The sequence below is a fragment of the Neovison vison genome, chromosome X (genome assembly GCF_020171115.1).
Source record: "Neovison vison isolate M4711 chromosome X, ASM_NN_V1, whole genome shotgun sequence".
Taxonomy (NCBI): Eukaryota; Metazoa; Chordata; class Mammalia; order Carnivora; family Mustelidae; genus Neogale; species Neogale vison.
In genome coordinates this window covers 51,391,595-51,410,619 of record NC_058105.1, presented here as the reverse complement: position 1 = coordinate 51,410,619, position 19,025 = coordinate 51,391,595, and the positions used below count along the sequence as shown (strand labels likewise).

The window sequence follows — 19,025 nt, the reverse complement described above, 5'->3', positions numbered from 1 at the left end:
TCTCTCTCTCTCTCTCTGCCTGCTCCTCTGCCTACTTGTGATCTCTGTCGAGTAAATAAATAAAATCTTTAAATAAATTTGTTTCACTCTATGGGGTATTATACATTGGCAACAATTATTTTGGTAATTTAATGACACATATTTGTTGCTGCTATGTTACTCTTTGTACAGTAACTAACAGGAGCTGAGCAGCTGCTAGAGATGACACTCCCATCTGAGGACGAATAAGCAGCTGGATGGAGTGGTCCAGGGACCACTTATACCTGAGATGGACTACAGATCCTCATATTCCAGAATTGGAAATCCAAGTCAAATGTAATAAGACAGTCTCACTGAAAAACCAAGAGTGTCACTTGTACTTTGGGGGATCTTATCAACAGCAAGCACCTTGATGGATTTCCAGGTGGAACTGAGGCAGGCATTCTTATCTGAGAGACCAAGAGGTGGGTAATACAGTATTGGAACATTAAAATAGCTGATTCCAAGGGAAAAGCCAGATGACAATGTATTGATTTGAATCAGCTGACAGGGTAATAAAATTATTATCCGTGAGGAAAAAAGGTAAACTAAGAATATTTAACAGTTCTCTTTAAGCATTTTTAGAGATATATTTGCTGACTACAGATATTTTTATTAACTGAAAACAAGGAATTATCTTTATCAAAATACAAATGTTTCACAACTTATGATTATTCCACTTAGGATTTTTTGACATTATGATGGTGTGAAAGCAATACTCATTTAGTCGAAACACTACTTCAAATTTTGAGTGCTAATCTTTTCCAAGGCTGGTGATACATAGTATGATATTCTCTGATGAGTCTGGCCAGTGGCAACAAACTGCAGTTCCTTGTCAGCCAAGTGAACACCAGGGAAAACAGCTGATACACATCCAACCATTCTGTCTTTCTTTTTTTTTAAATATTTTATTTATGTATTTGACAGAGAGAGAGAGAGAGATCGATCACAAGCAGAGAGGCAGGCAGAGAGAGAAGGGGAAGCAGGCTCCCTGCTGAGCAGAGAGAGTGATGCAGAGCTCGATCCCAGGACCCTGAGATCATGACCTGAGCCAAAGGCACAGGTTTAACCCTCTGAGCCAACAAGGCACCCCCATTCTGTTTTTCACATTCAGCACAGTATTCAATAAGTTATATGAGATATTCAACACTTTATTATAAAATAGGCTTTGTGTTAAATAATTTCATCCAATGGTAGACTACTGTAAGTGTTCTGAGCATGTTTAAAGTGAGGAAGATTGGTAAATCAACCCAATTTCAAAACTCCCTGTATGGAAAAGTCCAAGGGCCTATGACCAAGAGATCTTGGTATAGAAAGGTATTTTATTAATTTAGTTTTGTATCTGACCAAACTCAGGCTAAGAATACAATTGATTCTTGTTATTTGTGGTAGTTATGTTTTGTAATGTATAGAACCATTGCTTCTAGGGGAAATGCAAGGTTAGGTTCTTGTAAACCTCTGGTCACTACATTTTCATAAATCAATCACTATATAACCATGTTTTATGTGTGTTTTTATTTAAATATATCTTATTTAATGTATTTTGTTGATTAACTAATATTGGACTCATAGTCAACAGAACTATAACTCATGCCTTAATGATGCTTATCTAACACATGTATTTTCTTAGTATGTCACATCACAGCCTTTCAGAGCTTAGGAACACTTGATACCACTTTAGTACTATGCTTGGGGGACATTTAAAACAGAAAAATCGTCAACAAAAAGCACAAAGAAGTGTGAAAAATGTAGCACCTAACAGATAACAAAAAGAATAGTTGTTTACAGTATAAGAGCTAAAACAAGAAAGCCAAGTGTTGCCTTGTTAGACTTCACCCAGGAACCTGAACATTGGTGACTCAAATATTCCACCACTGAACATGTCCACAAATGACAGAAAACGCATAGTGAGTGTTGATTCTGAGTTATGAGTTATAAATAAATTTTAATAGGGAGGAAAATTCACAAATATAAAATCTATAAATGAAGATTGATTGTACATATTATGCAGTGAATAATTTTTACATTCCATAGGTTTAAAATGATTAACTAGTTATTCTGTACTAGCAAAGAGTAAATTTTTTAGAAATGCACAGGATTTTGCTTAAGTTTCAAATTTTACCCTATTTATTTTGGAAAATCTGAAATAAGTGATTTTTTCCCAATTTAGTCAAACACTATAGTTATTTTGGTAGCTGTATTCAGAAGCCTGATAGCTCAGAGATTATAAATCACAAAGATACTTGTAAAGGCAATAACAGGAAGAGAAATCAAGAAAGAAAATGCATATTTTCAGTGTTACAGTCTATAGCAGATTTAAAGAGCTGAGCCATGCTTAATTAGCATTTGTTGATGGAACTTGACCATTTCACTTTTACCTTATAATTTATAACTGAAAATAGTCTGAGGAACAGGATGAATTGAAACATTTATTTAAAGATAATAATATAACTAAATTAACTGAACGACATACTATGATGGCATTATTTGTACCATGCTTTGTATAACCTTCATTCAGAAGTACATAGGATTAGCCAATATTTAAGACATAAACATCTGATTCCTTATAAAATAAAAATAGTCGAACAGACATTTCACAAAATCTGTTCTGTTGAAATATATCATTCTGTATTGCCAATAATTTGAATTGAAAGGGAGTAAGAAGAAAATAGGGAACTACTTATGCATGATACTTTTAAGATCATGACAGAAATATCTCAAGCAATATGCGGTCACTCAAGGAATTTCAAAGGGGCTGGTGTCTGAGTTTGGGAAAAGGGGAAAGGAAATATAAAGCTAAGATAACATTTCAATCTAAAATTTTTTAAATAAAAATAATGAATATGTAAAATTGGCTGTTAAAAAAGAGGAGAAGCAAAAATTGAATGTTTTAAAACAAAAGAATAAAATAGATTTAGACCAGCACATTGCAGGAAACTAAAGTCTCATTAAACAGGTAGTTACTAGGAAGATAGTTTAAAGTGTGCATTATTACCTTCTAAAATGGCAAGTTCAAACATCAGTTGCAAAGAGTTCAGAGTGATTTGATATCTCTTATCTTGGTTTTATCATATAAAACTATGTAAACTCCTTCCTGTTTTTTGTTTTTGTTTTCAGCCTGTGACTTCATACCATAGGTTTATCTTCTGGGCCACACTTAGGAAAAAGGAAAGGAACTGAAGAAAAAGTTCCAACTTTCAAAAGGATGTCAATTTTGTTTATAAACTAAGTCATAACAGAGAATATAGGAATTAAAAACTTGTCTGGATTAATTTTATTTCATTTTTTTGAAATTTTAAAATTTATTTTAATATACTTAAAAAGTGCATTTTCTATAACTGAAATGATCTCCATAAAAAGAAAAATGACTTTAGCACATTACATTGTGCCATAATATATTTCTCCAGGGATTTTTGATATCAGTCATTAATATGTGAAAGAACAAGCCCAGAAACACAGTTTTGTCTGATAAGGATGTCAAAATGCACAGGCCCAGCTAGTGAAGGAGAATAGTCATTGTTTGAGAGAAGCTAGGGAGAAAAAGTGAAGCATTTTTTAAAAGTTACCTATCTTAAAAATACTCTTGAGTTTTATGTTGATTAAAAAGCTTTACCTTTGATAGTGTGGAAAGATTAACATCCTCAATGGGGAAAAGCTGACAGCCTTCCCTTTGAGATCAGGAGCATGACAAGGACATCCACCTTGCCACTGTTGTTCAACATAGTACTAGAAGTCCTAGCAACAGCAATTAGACAACAAAAAGAAATAAAAGGTATTCAAGTTGGCAAAGAATTAAAACTCTCTCTCTTCGCAGATGACATGATAATTTATATGGAAAACCCAAAAGACTCCATCCCCAAACTACTAGAACTCATACAGCAATTCAGTAATGTGGCAGGATACAAAATCAATGTACAGAAACCAATTGCTTTCTTATACACTAACATTGAAAATATAGAGAAGGAAATAAGAGAATTGATTCCATTTACTACAGCAACAAGAACCAGAAGAGACTTGGGAATAAACCTAACCAAAAGGGTAAAGGATCTGTACTTGAAGAACTACAGGACACTCATGAAAGAAATTGAAGAGGACACAAAAAGATGGAAGAGCATTCTATGTTCATGGATTGGAAGAACAAACATTGTTAAAATGTCTATACTGCCTAGAACCACCTATACTTTTAATGCCATCATGATCAAAATTCCACCAGCATTTTTCAAAGAGCTGGAACAAACAATCCTAAAATTTGTATGGAACCAGAAGAGACCCCACATTGCTAAGGAAATGTTGAAAAATAAAAACAAAAGTGGGGGCATCACGTTGCCTGATTTCAAGCTTTACTACAAAGCTGTGATCACCAAGATGGCATGCTACTGGAATAGAAACAGACACATAGACCAATGAACAGAGTAGAGAGCCCAAATATGGACCCACAATTTTATGGTCAAATAATCTTCGACAAAGCAGGAAAAAATATCCAGTGGAAAAAACACAGTCTCTTCAATAAATGGTGCTGGGAATATTGGACAGTTATGTGTAGAAGAATGAAACTCAATCATTTTCTTACACTATACACAAAGATATCCTCAAAATGGATAAAAGACCTCAAAGTTAGACAGGTATCTATCAAAATCCTAGAGGAGAACATAGGCAGTAACCTCTTTGACATTGGCCACAGCAACTTCTTTCAAAATATGTACCTAAAGGCAAAGGAAACAAAAGCAAAAATGAACTTTTGGAACTTCATCAAGATCAAAAGCTTCTGCACAGCAAAGATTCTTATTCTCTCATTGGTCTTTCTATAACATACAACTGTGTAGAGAATAAACACTAATGCCCCCACTATGTAATAGGCAGAATATATGCAAAAATAAAGGCTAGCAAATTCATGTTGAGAAGGTTTTCCATAAGATCTGAAATTCTGACCAGTCAATTCCCTCCTAAAATATGACTATTGATAGCTAACATTCGTTGAGCACTTACTACGTGCCAGGCATTATGCTAATCACTGTATTTTATTAATTTTTTTAAATTTTCACAATAGCCATGTAAGGCAGGTGCTTTTATGATCTCCATTTTACAGATGAGGAAACTTAGGCAAAAAGAAGTTAAATAACTTGCCCAGAGGCACACTATAAGAAAGTGTTAGAGCCATGATTCAATCCTAGTTAGTATTATCCATTAACATGATCACCATAAAACAAGTGATCAGATTATCTAGCTAGTTATTTTGAAAGGCAGTAAAAGACTAATTCTCAGTACAGATAAGTTTTAAGGGGAGTGGGTGAGACAGGGATTATGGGGTGTTCCTGAGAATGGAAAGTGTTCATGTGGAGGATCCTGGACCACCAAGAATTATAGAGATACTAAAAACTGAGAAACTTAAAGAAAAAAATGCTCTAAAGGGGACGATTGAAGGTACAGCTTTGTATCTTTACTATTTTGCTGAGGTACGATTACTATCAGTAATGAAACAAACATTCCTCAATATTCAGAGTACATACAGAATAGCAAAGCTGTATGTACAATAAAAGTGTACCTCATCTCTAAATTCTCTTCCACCATAGAAGATAATGAAGATAGTTTAAAAAAATAGTGGGAAATGTAGGAAGGCATAGGGGATCTTATTGTTACTGTGGCCCCCTGGCTTAGATGTGACCATCATACTGACAGTGATTGAAGTAAAAGTCAGGGAAGCTGCCCTGAAAGAGGATCTTCCAGAGCTCTGCTATACCTTGACCAAAATGCCAATGAGAAGCAGGGAGCAACAACTGAGTTTATCTATTAAACTGGAAGTACTTTAGAGTCTGAGATAGAGTTGTGATGTAATGGTGCTAATAAATAAGAGCTTCACAATTCTGTAACTGAGGATTTACTGAAGACAGCCATCACTTTTTTATTTTATTCATTTCATAAAGTTAAGATTCTCTATTTGCTTCACTTCAGGAGATACAATGGTATATTACTCATATATGTACATATATGTACATGTATACATGAGCATATTCGTATCATTATAAACACTCAGTGACTGTAGGGTAGGTGCGATTTATTTCCAAGTTGGTATTAAATGGTATAAATAGAATCTTCACTTACTAAATTTTGATTGGTATAACCCCAAAATTTAAGATGTTTATAGGTCATACAATTATTTTTTATTTTGAGATAAAGTTTTCTTCCTACAGAATGTCTGGTATTTTAAACAAACTATAATTTAAATAAGTCTAATGAACATTGAACAGCTGACAATTTTTTAGAATCACAGGCACTCAGAGTTGGAAGATACCTTAAGGTGAGTAAGAATAACCTCTCGATGATTCAGTTATCTCTATATTATCCCACAAAAAGCTCTTAATCTTCATCCCTTCTACTGTCCCTCTTTCTCCCTCCCTCCCTTTCTTTCTTTCTTTCTCTCTTTCATGCCTGCCTGCCTGCCTTCCTGTCTTCCTTCCTTCCCCTTCTTCTCTCTCTTTCTTTCTTTCTCTCTCTTTCTGGTCTCTCTCTCCCTTCCCTCCTTCTTTCTCTCCCTTTCTTTCTTTCTTTCTTTCTTTCTTTCTTTCTTTCTTTCTTTCTTTCTTTCTTTCTTTATTCCCTAAATTCACTTATGCAATTTTTAAGTGCCTGTTATGCATTGGATGCTTTCCTAAGTGATGCAGGCAAAAAGATTTTAAGATACAGTCATTATTTTAAGAGTTTAAGATTTCACAGCATTGACAGACATACAAGCAAATCATTAAGTCTTTAAAGGATTCTAAATAACCTGTCACTAGATATAAAAAATATGCTTTAGAAACCTACCTGCCAGGAGCACCTCACCAGAAGCCGCCCCCGCAGCAAGCGAGCGAGCGCCGAGGCGTCGGGAAAATGGCAGACAATTTTTCACTTAATGATGCTTTATCTGGGTCTGGAAACCCAAACCCTCAAGGATGGCCTGGTCAATGGGGAAACCAGCCTGCTGGAGCAGGGGGCTACCCAGGGGCCTCCTATCCTGGTGCCTACCCTGGACAGGCCCCTCCTGGCAGTTATCCTGGACAGGCCCCTCCTGGCGGCTACCCTGGACAGGCCCCTCCTGGCGGCTACCCTGGACAGGCCCCTCCTGGCGGCTATCCTGGACAGGCACCTCCAGGAGCCTATCCTGGACAGGCTCCTCCTGGCGGCTATCCTGGACAGGCACCTCCAGGAGCCTACCCTGGCCCAATAGCTCCTGCTTATCCTGGACCACCTGCACCAGGAGCCCACCCTGGGCAACCGAGTGGGCCTGGGGCCTACCCGCCTCCTGGACAGCCAAGTGCTCCTGGAGCCCAGCCCGCTGCTGGTGCCTTTGGCATCCCTGCTGGACCACTGACTGTACCTTATGACCTTCCCTTGCCTGGAGGAGTCATGCCTCGCATGCTGATAACAATTCTGGGCACAACGAAGCCCAATGCAAACAGATTTGCTTTAGATTTCAAGAGAGGGAATGATGTTGCTTTCCACTTTAACCCACGCTTCAATGAGGACAACAAGAGAGTCATTGTTTGCAATACAAAGCAGGATAACATCTGGGGAAAGGAAGAAAGACAGGCGACTTTCCCATTCAAAAGTGGCAAACCATTCAAAATACAAGTGCTGGTTGAATCTGACCACTTCAAGGTTGCGGTCAATGATGCTCACTTGTTGCAGTACAATCATCGGATGAAAAATCTCCAGGAAATCAGCAAACTGGGAATTTCTGGTGACATAGATCTCACCAGTGCTTCACACGTTATGATATAATCTTAAAGGGGAAGATTTAAAAAAAAATTAAATTGAATATAAACCCTTACACATTGAAACTTCATGTTTCCTGATTGAAAAATTTCACTTTTATTCATCACTGTCCTTGTAAATCTTTGATTTAATAAACATTCTGAGTTCCCTGTCAAAAAAAAAAAAAAAAAGAAACCTACCTGCCAGTAACTTTGAATTTATAAAGTTCTTATCTATAGTGAACTGAAATCTTTCTCATTACATCTTCTATCCTAGTCTTCATTCTCCTATGTAGGAATTTACAGATAAATTTATCCGAATTTTTCTTCTGTACATGCATTTTGAATATTTATGTACATACATGCCTTTCAAATATTTAACATTTCTTATTGGGTCTTCTCTGGGTTAAACATTTTTAATGCTCTTAACCATTTATATTATCAGATTTGTCTGCTTGAAGGAATAGAGTGGGTATTTATTCACTGTCTTTGTCTCCCATTATTAGAGTGTTGCATGTGACTGAGAAGGCTGCTGAGATATTGGTGAAGGCCCCGATGTGAAGATTAGAGAGAGAATTGCAGTCAGCATGAGCTGGGTCTAAACTCCTTTGCTATTGACCAGTGCAGGCTGCAGCTTCATCAAAGGTGAATCAAGGGGATATGACATGGGACACCAGAGGCAAATTATAAAGGTAATAATGGTTGAGCTGTTTCAACAAAGAACCCACAAAACACAGTGGCCTAAATAAGACAGAAGTTTGATTTCTTAAGTAAGGTTTGGTTTTGCAATGTTGGGATTTCTTTGCATGAAAAGGTTGTTCAGGGACACATGTTCTCTTCATATTGATTCTCTGCTCTCTCCTAGTGCATTTCCTAGACCACATGGTCAAAACTGGGTTACTAGCACATTTGTGTTTCATCTCATGGAAAGAAGAGAAAAGGAGTCCTGTGTAATCTGACAACTCAAGTTGCAAAGGAAAAAAAAATGTGCCTCTATTGTCCTTGTATATCATTACTAATGTGGGCAGGTTCTCCTATCAGTTGTGTGGAATCTGGGAAAACCCAGGCATATTGTGTTTCACAGTTATTTTATCTCTATTATATAATGTACACTGTATACATTGACATCGAAGAGACATAACAGACAGAGAGCTAAGATGACAGAGTAATCATCAGAGAAGTCAGAGTAGTCAGAATAGTCAGAGTAGTCAGACATTGCGACACCTCCAACTTTGGATTTATTTTTCAACATTGTCCTGGTGATTCAGGCTCTTCTCTGGTTCCATACAAATTTTAGGATTCTTTATTTAAGCTCTGGGAAACATGTCGATGGTATTTTGATCAGGATGGCATTGAATGTGTAGATTGCTCTGGGCAGCATATTTTTCACAATGCTTATTCTTTCAATCTATGAGCATGGAGTATTTCTCCATCTCTTTGTCTCTTCCTCAATTTCTCTCATAAGTGTTCTGTAGTTTCTAGAGTACAGATTTTTTACCTCTTTGTCTACATTTATTCCTAGTATCTAATTGGTTTTTTGTTTAATTGTGAATAGGATTAATTCCTTAATTTCTCTTCAGTCACATGTTACTGTATAGAAATGCAAATGAGTTCTGTGCATTGATTTTGTATCCTGCCACATTACTGAATTGCTGTATGAGTTCTAATAATTTTGGGGTGGAGTATTTTGTGTTTTCCACATAAAGTATCATATCGTCTGCAAAGACAGAGAGTTTGACTTCTTCTTTGCCAATTTGAATGCCTTTTATTTCTTTTTGTTGTCTGTTTGATGAGCTTAGGACATCCAGAACTATGTTAGAGAATGATGGTGAGAGTGGGCATCCCTGTCATGTTCCTGATCTTAAGGGAAAAGATATGAGTTCTTCCCCATTGAGAGTGATATTCATTGTGTACTTTTCATAGATGACGTTTTTGATATTGAGGAATTTTTCCTCTATCCCTGTAATTTGAAGAGTTTTAATCAAGAAAGGATGCTGTATTTTGTCAATTGCTTTTTCTACATCAATTCAGAGGATCATATGTTTCTCGACTCTTTTGTTAATGTGATCTATTACATTGATTGATTTTTTCATGTTGAACCACTCTTGCATCCCAGGAATAAATCCCAACTGGTTGTGGTGAATAATCCATTTAATATACTGTTGGATCCTATTGGCTAGTATCTTGGTGAGAATTTTGGCATCCATGTTCATCAGGGATATTGGTCCATTTTCCTTTTTGACAGGGTCTTTTTCTGGCTTTGGGACAAGGGTGATCCTGGCCTCATAGAATGAGTTTGTAAATTTTCCTTCCATTTCTATTTTTTGAAACAGCTTCAGTAGAAAATGTATTATTTCTTCTTTAAATGTTTGGTAGAATTCCCCTGGGAAGCCATTTGGCCCTGGACTTTTGTTTTTTGGGAGGTTTTTGATTACTGCATCAATTTCCTTTCAGGTTATGGGTCTGTTCAGATTGTCAGCATATGGATGGGTCCTTTTTTTTTTTACCCCCCTCTAATCTGATACCCTGTGTCTTTTGATGGGAGCATTCAGCCCTTTTATATTCAGAGTAACTATTGAAAGATATGAATCTAGTGCCATTGTATTGCCTGCAAAGTCCCTGTTTCTGTGGATTTTCTTTGTTTCATTCTAGTGTATGTGACTCTTGGGATCTCTCTTCACTTACAGAATCCCCCTTAATATTTCTTGCAGGGCTTGCTTGGTGGTCACATATTCTTTCAGTTTCTGCTGTCCTGGAAGCTTTTTATCTCTCTATCCTTTCTGAATGACAGCCTTGCTGGATAAAGTGTTCTTGGCTGCCTGTTCATCTCATTTAGTACCCAATATATGTCTTACCAGGTTTTCTGGTTTGCCAGGTTTCTATGGATAGCTCTGATGTTATTGTGATATTCTTCCCTTCGTACATAAGGAACCTATTCTCCCTAGCTACTGTCAGGATAATTTCTTTGGTTGTACAATTTGCAATCTTCATTAATATATGTTGGGATGTTGATCTATATTTATTGATTTTGGAATGGCTCCTCTCTGTTTCTTGGACACAAATGCTTATTTCCTTCACCAAATTGGGGAATTTCTCAGCTAGATTTACTCAAGTATACCTTCTAGTCCTCTCTCTCTCTCTCTCTCCACCCCCTCAGGGAACCCAACAATTCTGACATTGAAGTGTTTAATGGCATCATTAAACTCTCTAAGTCTTTTTACATGGGCTACGAGCTGCCTATGTCTGTTATCCTCAACTTTCTTCCTTTCTATCAGTTTATCTTCCATATCACTTATTCTCTCTTTTGCTTCATTGACTCTAGCTATTAGAGTATTCAGTTTAGACTATATCTCATTCATATCATTTTTAATTTTGGTCTGATTAGATCTTATTTCTGCCCTTAGAGATTCTATATTGTCACTTATGCTTTTTTCAATCCTAGCTATGAACTTTATGACTACTATCCTGAATTCTATCTTTGACGTCTTATTTATATCCCTATCTATTAGGTCTGTGGTAGAGAAGACTGCTTCTGACTGTTTGTGTGTGTGTGTGTGTGTGTGTGTGTGTGTGTGAGTTCCTCCTTCTTGTCATTCTGTACAGAGAATGATGGGTGCTCAAGTGAATGGATTCCAAAATATCAACCATGCCCCAAGCACAATGCAGCCTAGCAAAATCCGGAGTGGTCTGAAGTTACCCCAGAAAAACAAAGCCAAAATGAAACACAATAATAAAATTTTTTAAAAAGGTAGGGGGCAGAGAGACTATAATCTCACAGTGTGGACAAAGCAGGTGTTGCACTTTTTTCTGGGTGGATTTTGTCTATGTGTTAGAAGACACTACATTCCAAATGTGTACCAAAAGTATGCACAAAATATGTGTGTGTGTGTGTGTGTGTGTATACATACACACACACACACACACATATATATATATATATATATATGGACTAAAATGAAGCACATATTTATAAAAAAATAGATGTGAAAAAATACAAGTTAAAAAATGACTGTGAGACATAAGTGGGTATAATAAGCATCTAGTTGAAATGAGAAAAAGGTAAAAACAAAACAAAACAAAAACAGTGAAAAAGCATAAGAAAAACAAAAGAAGAATTTTGTCTGAAAAGTAAAGGAGTCAGGCAACACCTGGAGCTCAGTATACTATTTTCCCCTGACACTGGAATTTTACAGTCTTGTGGGACCCATAGGCTTGTTGTCTTTATGTTCTTCCAGACTGTCTTCTCTGGGGGAGGCCTGGCATACTGTTTCTCAGGTATCCCTGCCTAGGCAGAGTTTTCCCTCCTGTCAGGGGGATGGGTTCAGGGAAAACTGGTCCTTTGTATGGCTTTTGTTCCCTGGAGGCTTTCTGATCCTCTTCAGAGGATCAGAGCAGAAATGGCCATGCCCAAACCTCTGATCCAGAGGAGAAAGGTCCCAGTTTGCCCTTTAAAAAGAACCTCTGGGACAGTCTCCACTTCTGCATGCAATGAAAAGCACAGCCTCCCATGGTGTGTGCTCACTGCAGCTCTCTCAGAGGTAGTCCCAGGGGCCTAGGAGTGTCACCGCTCTTTGTGATTCTAAAACTGCAAGTGGCCCCAGGCTTGTACATCCACCCAAAGCTCCTGGATCATGTCTGGGTACCACCCTAATGTCCTTTCTAGGCTGCTACTGCCCTATTAGCTTTGGCCCAGTTGTGGGTGCAGGTTTCAGTCCTTTTCAGGCTGCTCAGGAAAAGAGAGATTAGACTGGCTCAGCTCATGGTTTATGGTTACTGGAGCTGAGAATCCCCTCCTTGTTTTGCTGACCATAACCTGCTTCCTGGCTCCACTGCTCAGGCATTCTACCTATTCAGGCACCCCTTTTTGCTCTCTGGCTTCTTGTATCCTGAAACCACATACCTTACCTAGAATTCTGCCTTTCCATTTTCAGATCCCATTTCAGAGAAGGATGTCTCTCACAACAGCATATTTCTAAGAGTTCTGATTTTGTGCTACAGTATTATATCACTTTCCAGGAGCCAGCTTATGGACATTCACTCCATCTTCTGTTTATTTTCTAGTATCTCCCCACAGATTCATGACTTCACATGTCCTACCTTGCAAAAAGCAGTTGCTTTTCTGCTTGTAGAGATCCAGATATATATTTTTACATCTGAGGCTGATTTCATGGGCATTCAAAATGGTTGATAGATATCTAGCTAAACTCAGGGACCAGTTGAAACAGGGTCCCCTTCTCCTCCACCATCTTAACTCCCTCTCCAAAACCACCTTTCAACTCAGAGGAGCTGATTTTCATGAGTTTTTACAACCAGTTTGGTTCAAATATTAGAGTTTTAGAGGTCCATGGCTTGGCCGGTGTGGAGCCTTGAGGGAACTGTTGTGCTCCTGTGGAGAAGGTGGGCAGGTATCCTATATATATACCTAGATATACCTATATACCTTATGGTATATATATGATATATATATGTATATCTAATATCTATATACCTATATACCTTACGATATAGATATACATATATACATATATATGTAAATAGCATACATATATATGCTATGGAATATTACTCAACTTTCAGAAATAATGACATCTTGCCATTTGCAATGACATGTTTGGAATTAGAGTGTATTATGTTAAGTAAAATAAATGTTAAGTGGAATAAATCAGAGATTTATTAATATTAAGTAATATTAATTTATAATTAGAGTGTATTATGTTAAGTGAAATAAATATTAAGTGAAATAAATCAGAGAAAGAGAAATACCATATGATTTCAATCATATATGGAATTTAAGAAATGAATCACATGAACTAAGGGGAATAAAGAGAGAAACAAACAGGTTCTTATCTATAAACAGGAAATTAAGGGTTGCTAGAGTGGAGGTGATTGGGGGGATGGTTTAAATGGGTGATTAGTATTAAGGAAGGCACTTGTGATAAGCAGTGGGTGTTTTTTGTAAATAATGAATGAATTAGATTTGGCACCTGAAAGTAATGTTACATTGTATGTTAATTAACAAATTTATATAAAAACTAGAAGGAAACAAACAAACAAACAAATAAATCTTATGAGTTATGAGTCAGGAAAAAAATGAAATGTGACCTTTTTATGTCTGTTCATATCATATAAATCCTGAAAGATGTTTCTTTCTGTAGTTCTGTTTTTACTTTGTCGTGCAAATAATAAATTGACCTTCATATTTCAGTTCTCATTGCTTCACCTCAAAAATTCACTTAGAATCTGTTTTGTACTTGGTACTGTATGTACTAAGTCTTAGAGATGTATGAACTCCAGCCCAAATCATTATTATCTTTTATCTGAGCAACTGCAACAAAATGGTTTTTCTGCCTTTAGAATGACTTTCCTCTAATCTTAGTCTTAACCTTGCAACCAAGGTGAGTTTTCCAAAATGAAACAAAAACAAAAATTTAATTTTATTACTCTGGTGATTTAAATTCTTCAAATAGCTTCATTTTGATGCTCCAATATAAAACCTCAATACCTTACCTTGTCTTCCATGGTCCTGCATAATATCATCCTCATCTTGCACCATTCACATTCATGTTCTAGACATACTAAATTTCTTTTATTTTTTCAGAAGCTTTACATGGCATCAGTTTAGTTATGCTAGTTACTTCACCTTTTCAATCCTTCCTTTATGTTAACTCTGGTCTCTCTTGGGTCTCAGTTTAAGGATTAACTTAGGGTAGCATCACTTCAGAGTTCACAGTATGAGTCATGCAGCATCCTGTTAGGTTCTCTTGCATTATGCTTCCTTAAGACTATTTAATATGCCCTAATTATAGTGTAACAATCTGCTTGGACTACCATGACAAAATCCCACAGATGGGTAGCTTAAACAAGGAGAATTTTTTCTAATAGTTCTCTATTTCTGCAAATTGACTTGTGGTAAAAAAATTTGTTTATTTTTGTAAACTTCAAGATTATTATCTCTAGGAATGTGTGTGCTACTTGTAACTTGTTGAATTGAAAGGGTTTCAAGATCCATACAAACAGAAGCATAGCTATGAATGGAACTTTGAATAATTTCATTACTTATTAGTACCCATTATGTGACCACTCTATGCTGAGTACTATAGAAAACACAAAAGAAGTATAACACAAAATATCTTCCCTCTCTGAGTTTATAAATTAAATAAAATGTTGAATATAAAACTAATTTATAAACCACAATTACATTTCTATTACCTAAGTAAACTTGGAGAGACTACTTTAATGAATAGAGAACCATGAAAGATAATGTATAATCAAGTGCTAGAGTATATAGTATAAACTTATAAATCCTATTCAAATCCAGAGTTGAAAAAAAAAAAGACTGCAAGAAATAACATATCAAGGAAGAGTTTGGGAAAGAATTGATGATAATAGTCATGAATTATTATACTAAAAGTGACAGAAAACCAATTCAAACTGGCCTCTGCAAAAAGGGGATTTATTGATTCATGTAACTGGAGAGTTTGGGTGTGGACTTTAGATGCCAATGCATCCAGAAAATCAAAGTAATCACCTCTCTTTCTCTTCTCTTTCTTTCCATCTGTCAGTTCTACCTTCCTCTGTATTCCTAGGAAGACTCTCCTCTGAACCAGTCACTGTAGCCAAGAGAAGGTGATGCTGTGGCTGGTTAAGTCTGGGTCACGACCTCATTACAGGAGGGGTGGGGGGAGTACTGAGATTTAGGTGGGTGTAATACCACAAGGAAAATCCTGGAATCGTATCAAAGTGAAAACAAAGCAAAACAAAGCAATGGAAGTTAAATAAACAACTAAAATCCAATTCAAACATATCCTAGAGGAAAATATCAAATTTGCTTCTTTGTCTGGTGGAAAAATAAACTGTGTATCCAAAGAAAGAGAAATAGAATAAAAATACAGAGAAAAAAAGTAAGTTTGCCATCTGCAGAGAATAAATTCTGTTTTATTACACGAGTATTTGTCAGATAAGCAATCATCCATTTGCTTTGATTTACTTTCTTTAACATACCCTGGGCAAAACTTTTTTTTTTAGTCTTGGCTTATCCAGTTAACACAAAACAAAACAAAACATGATCAGGAAAATAAACCAAATGATAAAATTCATATCTGCTCCTCTCTGACTGCCTGCTTTTATCTTTGATGTTTTCTATTTCTTGATTCATATGTGTTCCCTGAAGTTCATATAGTCAATTAGTGTGAATGTTTCTTACCAGTTCTGCCACACATCCCCTGCCTTCCACATCTCAAAATGAGTTTCATTTTTTAAAATATAATGTAATACTAACATTTGGGACCAGCCAAATACTGTTGCACTAACACTTGACACATGTCATCACAAATTAGCCTTAGCATATTGGAAAATTTTTCAGAGTTGCCATTTTTCTCAGAAGCTTCAAAAGTCTTGGTTCTGTTGATGACTTTGAATACTTTAGTTAGGCCTGTGAAAACTACATAAATAACTCAGTGCCTGGATTTTTGCTCTATTGGGCATCTCACCCAGGAAGGAGCAGGGACAATAGTCTGCTCCAGAGTCAGAAAATAAGGCAAGGCGATGCATTTTCTGTAGAAAATTTACAAACAATACTAAAACATACTAAAGCTCACTATTTTTTGTTATCAGAATGTACTTGCATTTTAAACAATGTTAGGGATAAAATATTCCCCTAATTGGGGGGAAAGCTATTTGATCAGTCTGAGGCAAGATTTCTTGACCTCAGCACTTTTGACTTTTTTTTTTCCCAATTTATTTATTTTCAGAAAAACAGTATTCATTATTTTTTCACCACACCCAGTGCTCCATGCAAGCTGTGCCCTCTATAATACCCACCACCTGGTACCCCAACCTCCCACCCCCCCGCCACTTCAAACCCCTCAGACTGTTTTTCAGAGTCCATAGTCTCTCATGGTTCACCTCCCCTTCCAATTTTCCCAAATTCCCTACTACTCTCTAACGCCCCTTGTCCTCCATGCTATTGGTTATGCTCCACAAATGAGTGAAACCATATGATAATTGACTCTCTCTGACAAAGAGGCAACCCACGGAATGGGAGAAGATATTTGCAAATGACAGTACAGACAAAAGGTTGATATCCAGGATCTATAATGAACTCCTCAAACTCAACCCACACAAAACAGACAAACACATCAAAAAATGGGCAGAAGATATGAACAGACACTTTTGACTTTTTAAATTAGATAATTCTTGCTGTGGCGTAAGGGCCACAGTGCCATTGTAGGGTGTTTAGCAGATCCCCAGCCACTACACACTAGATGCCAGTAGCACCTCCCTCTCCAATTATGACAACCAAAAACATTTTTATACATTACCCAATGTCCCCCAGAGGGGCAAAATCACACTGGTTGAGAATCACTGGTCTAACTTTAAAATAATTGCAATGATTACCAATAAGATTTAATAATTTTATTTTATTACTTTTAATAATGATATTTATTTTATTATTTAACTCACAAAAATTATATTTGACATGGAGGTTAACTCAAAGAACTTCCAATTAAACACTTGTCCCCTGCGCATATGGATCTTTCTACATACATTCAAGAGGAAATTCATAACAGTTTAGAATAATTTGAGCTCAATTTTGATAGAGTTCACATATCCAACCCTTGTGCTTCTCCATATTCCTATATTTAAATAGTAACTTCTAAATAAATGATGTCAGTACAATGATTTAAATAACAAAAATACTGGACTTGAGATGCTTCAATACTATCATTTTATGTGACTAGTTGAACTGTGAAGAAGAGGGAAAGCTGTAATACATTACTCCTTAGGTATTTGGATGTGATGTTTTGGTACACCTGGTTTGATATTTGGTGTGGTATGTAGAAATTTTAGTTAATAAGTGAAATTTTTTACTAAATTTCATATATTTAATATAAAAATTTACCATATTTTAACTTCTTATTGAATTGTTTCTAATTGTTATACTATAACACTATTATTTATTATTGCCATATACTGATATATAGGTATATATTTTTCCCTTAAAAATACATTAGTATGGGGTGCCTGCGTGGCTTAGTCAGCTAAGTGTCTGCCTTTGGCTCAGGTCATGATCCTGGGGTCCAGAGTTTAGCCCTGAGTTGGGCTCCCTGCTCAGCCAGGAGTCTGCTTCTCCCTCTGCCCCTCCCCCTACTCATGCTCTCTCTTGCTATCTCTTAAATAAAATCTTAAAAAATACATTATTATATAACCAGAATTAAAATAAAAACTTAAAAATATATAGAAAAAGAAAATGCAAATAAAAGTCATAATGTGATATCATCTCTCATCTATTGGTAGGGCCACTACAAAAACCAAACAAACAAACAAAATAGGAAAAAAAAAGTGATGAAGATGTGGATGAATTGGAAACTTTGTGCACTTTGGTAGTAATGTGCAATGGTGTAGCTGCTAAGAAAAGTAGTATAGAGTTTCCTTAAAATATTACAAACAAAATTACCATGTGATCCAGTAATCTTATTTCTGGGTATAGATACAAAGGGATTGAAAAGAGGATCTTGAACCAGTATTTGTTCCCCCATGTTGATTGCAACATTATTCACAATAGCCAAGAGGAAGAAGCAATGTAAATGTTCATCAAGAAATAAATGCAGAAAGAAAATTTAGTATATACATACAATGGAATAATGTCCAATCTTAAAAATGAAAAAAAAAAAAACTTTCATATGCTACAACCTGGATGAACCTGAAAGATACTATGCTGAGTGAAAAAGACGAACACTGCATGATTCTAATTATAGTGTACATTGTGTTGTCAAAAATTAGAGACTGAAAATAGAATAGTGGTTATCAGAGGCTGAGGGGAGTGGCAGAGTTTTTGTTTGATGTGTATGGAGTATCAATTTTGCAAGATAAAAAGTTTGGAGGATCTCTTACACAACAAGGAGTGTGCAAATAATACAACTTATCTGTTAGGTTGATAAATTTTACATTATGTGTCTTTTTACCAAATTAAAAGTTGGGAGCAAAAATTTCTAACAATTTTAGTACACCAACAAATCACTGGTCCATTTTCCCATTTTCCTTTTTTTTCTTTTTAATTTATTTGACAAGAAAGATCACAAGTAGGCAGAGAGGCAGGCAGAGAGAGAGAGGAGAGGAAGCAGGCTCTCTGCCGAGCAGAAAGCCCGATATGGGACTCGATCCCAGGACCCTGAGATCATGACCTGAGCCGAAGGCAGTGGCTTAACCCACTGAGCCACCCAGGTGACCCATTTTCCCATTTTCTACTCTTGGCCATATGCATAAAGAATAGGTTGC

General features: G+C 36.3%; 1 protein-coding gene and 1 pseudogene across 1 annotated transcript; both read left to right on the top strand.

Moving 5' to 3' along the window:
* Positions 1-236: 236 nt before the first annotated feature.
* LOC122897355 lies at positions 237-451 on the top strand (annotated as a pseudogene).
* A 6,382-nt stretch (positions 452-6,833) lies between these two features.
* On the top strand, positions 6,834-7,940 carry LOC122896357 (galectin-3). Its single transcript, XM_044234483.1, has one exon. It carries the CDS (start codon positions 6,886-6,888, stop codon positions 7,774-7,776), a length of 891 nt encoding a protein of 296 aa, XP_044090418.1. The 5' UTR covers positions 6,834-6,885; the 3' UTR covers positions 7,777-7,940.
* The last annotated feature ends 11,085 nt before the right edge of the window (positions 7,941-19,025 follow it).